The sequence below is a fragment of the Ichthyophthirius multifiliis genome (genome assembly GCF_000220395.1).
Source record: "Ichthyophthirius multifiliis unplaced genomic scaffold scaff_1120509251211, whole genome shotgun sequence".
NCBI lineage: Eukaryota > Ciliophora > Oligohymenophorea > Hymenostomatida > Ichthyophthirius > Ichthyophthirius multifiliis.
Genome location: NW_004086096.1, coordinates 25,224 through 34,367, shown reverse-complemented (window position 1 = coordinate 34,367; position 9,144 = coordinate 25,224). Strand labels below are relative to the sequence as shown.

Genomic DNA, 9,144 nt, shown 5'->3' with positions numbered 1-9,144 from the left:
AAATAATCCAAAAAGCTTTAAATTTAAATAAATTCTTCCTAATCCCATAAAAAATACTCAATTTTCTAAAAAAACTTTAATCAATTCCTAATAAACCTATCTAAGTTATTATTTATTCGAGTTATTATTTGTTACAAAGTCCTAATTAGCAATTACGCTTGAAGGTTTTTATAAATTAATTAATTGTTATACAATTACAAACAAGTATATTTTCAAAAGATTTAATTAAAACTTAAAGTTGACCTCTTATTTAATTTTCTAATAGAGTATAAGTCTAAAAAGAATAATAAAAACTATTTTCTAAGTTTAAATTTTCTTATAATAATAAATTTTCAAAATTTTAAATTTAATATTTGAACTCATCTTCATTTTATTTTTTTAAGAAATTAATAAAATCGTTTTCGTTTTATAAAAATATTTAATTTTTATGTAATTTAATACGTATTTTTTCATAAAAAAGTATAATTTAAATTTCAAAATTTAATGATATTTTTTCATTTTCATATTCTTTTTTTAATTATTTTCTTGTAATAATTATTCTTTAACTAATTCTACCTTTTTTTATTATTAATTTGAATTTTATATTTAAATTGAGCTTTAATTTTAAATATTTTAATTTTAAGTTAATTTTTTTAATTCAAGTTATTTATTTTCTTAAATATTATTAGATAAATCTTAAAATTTATTAATTTAAGAAACAGTTCCAAAAGCAACTACACATTTTGCTAATCCTTAGCTTTTTTATTCTTTTGTTTATTTGATTTCTACATTTTCATTATTTAAAATAACTAATAATTATTAATTAGCACTTTCATTTAACCAAGTTTAATTAAATTAATTATTGTCTTCATTAAGAACACTTTTTGGAATTTAATTTAAACTAATTTTAGCTAAGCCAATTAATTTTTTTTAGTTTTTAGAAAAGTCCCAAAACTCTACAATAAGTAGAAATTTATTCATTTTTTATATACTTTCTAAATTCAAAGGTATTATTATTTTATGGGCATTTACCATATCTATTAAATTAGAACTTTAAACATATTCTTGTGTGTTATAAACTTTATATTAAGCCAATACATTTTCATATTTTTATTAGTTTAACAGTTAAATACTCTATATTTCGAAAAGAAGATAGAATTAAAAATTCTGAATTACTTTAGGAATTTATTTAATTTACTAAATAGATTCTTAAATATAATTTGTATTTTTCAAACTTATGGATAATTTTAATATGCCGAAATCTTTTCTTTAATTATCACTTTAGTTTTATTATAATTTTAAATGAAATAATGCTTTGAAAGTATCACATTCAATTAGTTATTATGTATTTATTATTCCAAATGCATAATTTTACTTTTATTTATTTATAGAATAATATTATATATATTACTTATTATATAAATATATTTACATAGTGATCATTTAAATGAAAATAAAAGTTGTTATCAATAATTATTTTTAAATTTGGAGGAATAATTTATATATCATAAATAAAACTTTTATTAAACTAAAAATACTCATCATGTCTTTTGTTGCAAAATGCCATTCTTTTTTTTATTTAAAATACATAAAAGGTTTTTATTTACTTTACGTTTAATTTGATAAATTTAATGAATTTGTTTAAATTAAAATACTTTCTGGTAATTTAATATTTATAAATATATTTTTCTCTTCTTAATTGTTATAAAATTATTTATCAAAGCATTCTAAACTAAATATTTTTATTTATAATTAATTCATTTTATATAGTATATTTTTATTTTATTATAAGAAATTAGATAAGTTTTGAGAAAAATTTTAATTTTATTATTGCATTAGTATAACTTAATTTTTTTATTAAAAAAATTGTTGTTATGATTAATATAATTCTTCTTTTATTTTTTTATGTTTATATTTTTCAATGCTTTTTTATAATTCTATTTTTTACTAATTTATTTTTTCATCTTTGAATTAATTCATCATTTGATCAGCTAAATTACTTATTTAATTCAATTTAATACTTATATTTTAGATATTATTTTATAAAGACTTTTGATTTTATATCTCATAATTTGATTATTCTATTTATTAAATTTATTTATTTTCCTACTAAAGATTATTTATTTGTAAAATATTTTGATTATTAGGATATTAAGTAAATTATGTATAGTCATCTTAATTAAAATATATTTATTACTAAAATGTTTAATTTTATAAGTTATATTATTAATAGTTAGAAGATATTAAATTGTTAATAAATACATCATTTTAATTTTATAAAATATTTTATTATTATTATTATTATTAAGATAGTAAATTAGTATTAAAACGATCATTCAAGTTAATAATATGTTAAATGTTATCTTATAATAATATATAATTAGTGTCATTATTATTATTATTATTATTATTATTATTATTATTATTATTAATTTATTAATATTATTTATATAATTAATATTATTAAATATTATTAGTATTATTTTTTATATTATTATTAATATTTTTAATATTATTATATTATTAATATTACTAATTTTATTATTAATTTTAATATTGTTTATATTATTAATATTTTTAACATTATTTTTATTATTTTTATTTATTTAATCATCAATTTTATTTTGCAACTTTTTTTTATTATAATTATACTATTCATTTTAATTTAAATCATCTTTATAATCTATTTAATTATGTAAATTTATATTTTTATTTTATTATTATATCAATTCAAAATGATTATTCTATTATTTTTTTATATCATTATTTTTATAGTTTATAATACTTTAGTTTTATTAGTTTTAATTTTAATTAAATAATTTTTTTTTATTATTACTATTTTAATCATTTTCTTCTTACTTTTATTATGTTTTTTCAAAACTATCATTTACTTATTATAAATTATTTTTTTTAATATAATCATTAAAATTATATAATTTATTATTATTTTCTATTAATGTATTTGCAATCCTATTATCATGATTTATTTATTTTCTATTTTTTATTTAATTAACTTTGTCTTACTCTTTTTTCAGGTTTTCATTAAAATTTTCTTATTTTTTTTCGTTTAATATTTTTTAAGCTAAAAATGACAACTTGGTATCAAAATAATTATTTATTTTAACATATATACTACCAATTATTTAATTTTAATTATTTATATTACATGATAATATTTTGAAGTTTCCATTTAAATTTTTAAAAAGATGATTTTCATTTATGTTAATACTTTATATTATAAAATTTTTTTTAAAAAAAAAATGCATATGTTAGAAAAAGTTTATATTAATATTTTTATTACTTGCTTGGTAAAAATTAATCAAATTGTATTTTTATTTATCCTAAATTATGTTCTTTTTCATCAATTATATATAAATTCAAACTTTTCATATCTAATAAATATTATTTAAATTATTATATATGGCATTTAATTTGAAATTTCTAAGAACTTTTATAATTTTACGAGATATTTATATAATTTTAAGGAATTAATATATGGGGTGCTCTTTTTTCACCATAAAATAAAAATTTAACTTTTAAAGGTTAATCATTGCGATATATATTCAAATAATTTATTTTTCCTATTTTTATTTCTAATTCCCCAAACTAATAATCACTAATTTAATCAAGTCCTGGTGGTAAAACTTATATTTATAAATTTATATTAAAAATTAAAATTATTTTTTATAAATACCAGGATTTTAATTTAAATTCATTTTTTAATTTTTGTTATACAAATTAGAAAATTTATTTATTTTTATTTTCCTTAAAAAAATAAAACAATTAAATAATAAAATTAAATTTTAACTAGGTAAATATTTTAAAAAATATTAAAAATGATAAATATTTATTATAATTTGAAATTTATTTACAATATTATTATTTTTAATAATTTTTATATTTTTTATTATTAAAAATTGTATCAAACATATTTATTTTAATAATAATAATATATAATTTATTAAATATTTCATATTTATTATAATTTTTTATATAAGAATTATCGAGAAATTTTTTTTAAAAAAAAATGAAAATATATTATATAGCAAAAATATTTATTTTATATTATTAAACAATAATAAAAAAATGCATTTTTTAATCAATCTCATTTATTTTTAATATTTCATATAAAACTAATATTTTAAATTAAAATTTAAAATTATAATATAAAAAACAAATATTAAAAAATTAATAATAACAAAAACAAAATAGAGATAAATATATAAACTAAAACAATATAAAAGAAATCCTAAATGAAAATTGAAAGATCTATTGAGTTTTCAGATTCTTAAATAAAGTTTTAAAATAAAAATATTAACTTTCTATTATTTTCTCCCAAAAAAATAAGCATTGAGGCTTAAAAGGACGGAAAAATTAACTAAAAATATATAACTAATTTATACGAAGAAATCGATTGTAATAGTGTAGATTTGAAAACTAATATAAAAAGGTTCGATTAAATGATTAAAATTAGGTAAATGTAAGAATAAAAGATAATGTTAAGCCCGAAAAATTCTACTGTAAGAATGGATCAACTAAGTAGTATAAAAGTTAAACCAAAATCTTAAACAATTCAACGTAGTTCGTATAAATTAATAAAACTAAATAGTTTATATTAAGAATAGAAACTATCTAAAATTATGGTATAAGATATTTTATTAAAGTTAAGTTTAAGAAGTATTCTTATAGTCCATACATTTATAAAAAAGCTAAAATAATAAATAGGATTTAGATATATTAAACAAAACATAATTAAATTAATAGATGATTAATCTTATTTTTTTATTCATAATACGCCAAAATAAAAATTATTAAAGTTTCCATTTGCAATAAAAAAATATATTTATTTTTTTAAAAGTATAAAATAACTTCAAGAAATTTCACTAAATGTTCTATAATATTTTTAATCTATTCTTAATTCAATAAAACTATTTGACCCTTCTTCAAATTATGTAGTTATTTTTAATATTATTTTGTTCTTATTTACTGTTGTTTCGTTATTTTATATTCCTTTAGAAATAATAAACGGAAATATTTATGATATAAAATATGGTTCTGCTTGGAAAATATTCAAGTTAATTAATTGTATTGCATTCATTTTAGATATTAGTATTAAATTTAATACTGGATAATTTGAAAAGGGAGCAATAATTTTAGATAGAAAATAAATAGCTAAAAATTACATTTATAATGGATTTTTTTATGATACTTTTTCAGTAATTCCTGCCTTTTAGTCTTTATTAGATTTCGAATAAAGTCGAATTTTTAATATTTTGATTTTATTAAAAATATAGTCGGCCAAAAAAATAATTAATTAATTATAAGATTATGTGTCTTTTAGAAATAGTAAAATTTAAAATTTATTAAGCTTAATTTCTTTAATGCTTATGATTTGTAGTATTTGCCATATTTTTGCTTGCTTGTTTTTAGGGTTAGCAGTTATTGAAGAATAATATTAATTAACAAATACTAATTGGATGAAGGAGTAAATGATCAATGGAACTAATACACATTGGTTTGTTAAATATACTTATGCTCTTTATTTTGCTGTTACTACTATGGTTACAGTTGGTTATGGAGATATTCATCCTGTTAATTTTATAGAAGTTTTATTTACGATTTTTGGAATGTTTGTTAGTTGTGGTGTTTTTGCTTATAGTATTAACTTAATTGGAGATCTTTTTAGGGAATTTAACAGAATGTAAAATGAATTTAAAAATTAAATGACAATTGTAAATAGATTATTAGGTTTTTTTGTTTTGTTTTTTATATATTTTTTAAACAATAAAAAATAGTACAAAAAAATATTAATCCTGATTTAAATTTATAAGTAAGGAAATTTTTTGAATATAAATTTTATGCTGAACCTTAACTTTCAATGGAATAAGAAGAGTAAATAATGTAAAAACTATCAAATCATTTGAGAGAGAAAGTAATTATTGAAACTAATATTTAGATAATAAACTATTGTAAAATAATGAAATAATCTTTTTCTGAAAAAAGTCTGAAATTAATTGCTTTAAAATTATTTGTTAAAAATTTATATATAATTTTAAATAAATAAGTTATTTTCAATATAGGAAATTAGAGTTTCTAAAAATGAAATTATTTTTGAACCAGATACTTATTTTGAAGATCCCTTAATATATATAATAAGTCAAGGTAGTATATAAGCATATATAGAATGTGATAAAAATATAAGCGAAATAGCAATTTTATAAGAATTAAATTAAGGAGAATGCTTTGGAATGTAAAACTTTTTTGCTTTAAACTAAATATCCTATGGCTTCAAAGCGAAAGAGTTTACTATTTTATATGCAATTTAAAAGAGCAAATTTTTATAAATAATACAGAACAATCAAAATGATTATGAAAAATATTGCCTTTTAAAGGATAAAGTTTAGTTTTGTCAAAATTTAAATTGTATAGGAATAAGTTGTTATGGTTGCCATTAAGAGGGACATACAGTATAATTTTGTAACTATTCACATTATATTCCTAATAAAGAAAAGGTGATTTTAAAAGATTTATATTCTAAATCTTAATATAGGATTAAAAGCGTTAGAAAGTAGACTAGGAGAATAAGTACGTTATTAATAACAAAGAAGTTAAAAGAAATCTAAGTTGAGTTTTTAAAAGAAAATCAATTTGATATAGATAAATTTGGTTATACTTATTTAAATGAAAAATTGGATGATAATTCTATATATTTTCACAATCAATAAATAAATAATAAATAAAAAAATGAATAATAAGAATTTATTAATAGTATTGATAACAAGAATTAGAATTAAAATTAAAAATAAACAAATAAATCAATTCTAAGTTTTAGAAAAATATTAATGGAAAACTCAGGTTAAATAACAGGAAGTGATAAAAAAATTAGAAAATTGAATTCAATACAAAATGATGAATATAATCCGAATAAGTTTTCTTTTAATAATATAAATAGTACAGCTTGTTAAATTAATAAAAAAAACTAAATTAAAACTGCTTTGAAAAAAAATATTTTTTTATTAAATAATTATTTTTAAAATACTGAACTATATAGTTAAGATAGTGAAAAACATTAAATAAAAATTTAAGCAATTTATAAAAGAAAAAAAGAATTTTAAGCTTTGTTTAATTTGAAAGGGAATATTCTATGAATTATTATGAAATATTTGACAAAAAGAAAAATTATGAATTTTATTTTCCTTAATATAATTGTCATGAAGTTTTGCAAAAATATGAAAATTATGTTTATTAAATATTACCCAAATATTTTGCAGTTTATTCTTTTTATAAAAGAATTAATAAAAAAGAAATATAATAATTATACTAAAAAAAATAGTAAGAAAGATTGTAATTAACATTAAGGGTATAGTAAAAAATAAGGAGAAGAAAATAATTTAAAAGAAAGGAATAAGGTGTTTAATTTAAAATGTAAAATTCTATAAGTTACAAAATTTAAAAAGAAAATTAAAGTCTATTTGTAACTGGCGTTTAATCAAGATTAAGGGTTAAAAGTAGCTAAAATTAATTTTTAAATAATTATAATTAGAAATAGATTTTGTTTAAAAAATAGAAAAGTATTTGACAATTTAATAGAAATAATATATTTAAACTTTTAATATAAAATACACAAATTATTTATTATTAAATATTTTTTTAAATTTAAAGTGATCAACTATTTAAATATTGATATAATTAATCGATTTAATTTTGTTTTTATTATTTTAAAAATAAATATATAAGCTTTATTTAAATTTTAATTTAAAAAATTTTAACTTAAATAATTTAGATTTTTATTAAGTATTTGTAATTTCAATATAAATCATTATATTTTTATTAAAAATAATTTATATACTAAAAATTAATAATCTTTATATTAAAAAAAAAAAATAATATATCATTAAAATTATTAAAAGTAAAAAATAATTTTTTTTTTATTATATTAAATAAATTAATTATATTAATGTGTAATTTATTATAAAAATGTATTTAAAAATTATAATATTATTTGAATAATTAATAAATATATTATATATTTATATATATTTATTTTAAATAATATTATTTAATATTAAATATAATATTTTATTATTTTATTTATTATTAAAATAATAACTTAAATATTTTTTTTTATAAAATAAATAAATATTTAATATTTTTTTTTTAATTATCTATTTTATTTATAAATATTTAATTAAAATTTAAAAATGCATTTCTTTTTACATAAATATTATAATAGTATTTTTATAATAAATATTATTTCTTTATATTTTCATTATTTATAAAAAAATAAATTATCTTTTTTTAATTATTAAATATAAAATAAAAAATATAATTAATTTTTTTTTTATAAAGTAATTTTTTTATTAATAAATTTGATTAACTTCAAAAGGTATAAATATAATTATATATTGATTGATTTTAATATTTTATAATTATTTATACAATTTGAAATATTAAAAAAAATTATATTTATAAATTTAATATTAAGTTCTTATTTAAATTAATATTATATTTTATTTTAATTTTTTAATACATCGCTATAAAATTTGATAATTTATAATTAATCTTTTTATAATTTTTTAAAATATAAATTATTAAGTTTGCCATCAATTTTTTTATTTTTTTATTTATATATAATACACTTAAAAAAAGAATAAATATAAATTTTAAGCTTATATTATTTATTTTTGTATTAACTTTTACAAAAATTTTTAAATTTATAAATATTTGATGAAAAAATAAAACAATAAACTTTCATTATAAAAAACTCATAGTGATAATTATGAAGAGGAAGATTTTGGTTTTAAATGATATTAAAATTTTTTTAACATATAATAATATCAAATTGATAATAATTAATATAAATTTAATATTTTATACTTTATAATTTTATTTAATTAGAGTTATTTTATGTAAAAAAATAAATGAACAAAATTTTTTAAATCTATTTTTAATATTAATTTAACAAGTATTTATGCATTTTATTGTTTATATTCTATTCTTTAATATTTTTTTTTAGAATAAACTAGATATTTTACTTTTTATTTTTGAAAAATAAAAGATTTTTTAAAAATATTAGATATTTTATTTAGTTTTTTATTTATCTAGCTGATTATTTAATAATTTCATTTTTATTCAATATTTTACATTTGTAAATTAATTTCTTTT

The 9,144-nt window shown here is 14.3% G+C and overlaps 1 protein-coding gene across 1 annotated transcript, besides 11 other annotated features; it reads left to right on the top strand. All coding sequences in view use genetic code 6, as the record gives it.

Moving 5' to 3' along the window:
- Positions 1-608: 608 nt before the first annotated feature.
- Positions 609-653: a microsatellite.
- A 1,251-nt stretch (positions 654-1,904) lies between these two features.
- Positions 1,905-1,940: a microsatellite.
- A 427-nt stretch (positions 1,941-2,367) lies between these two features.
- Positions 2,368-2,582: a microsatellite.
- Positions 2,462-2,583: a microsatellite.
- Positions 2,584-4,619: 2,036 nt separating this feature from the next.
- IMG5_160540 (hypothetical protein) lies at positions 4,620-7,127 on the top strand (the record flags this gene model as incomplete). The annotated part of the gene is made up of 3 exons (XM_004030405.1): positions 4,620-5,727; positions 5,775-5,981; positions 6,070-7,127. 3 exons carry the CDS (start codon positions 4,620-4,622, stop codon positions 7,125-7,127), a joined length of 2,373 nt encoding a protein of 790 aa, XP_004030453.1.
- A 597-nt stretch (positions 7,128-7,724) lies between these two features.
- Positions 7,725-7,760: a microsatellite.
- A 48-nt stretch (positions 7,761-7,808) lies between these two features.
- Positions 7,809-7,879: a microsatellite.
- Positions 7,815-7,856: a microsatellite.
- A 132-nt stretch (positions 7,880-8,011) lies between the features above and the next one.
- Positions 8,012-8,066: a microsatellite.
- Positions 8,046-8,137: a microsatellite.
- An 882-nt stretch (positions 8,138-9,019) lies between these two features.
- Positions 9,020-9,063: a microsatellite.
- Positions 9,064-9,088: 25 nt separating this feature from the next.
- Positions 9,089-9,127: a microsatellite.
- Positions 9,128-9,144: the final 17 nt, after the last annotated feature.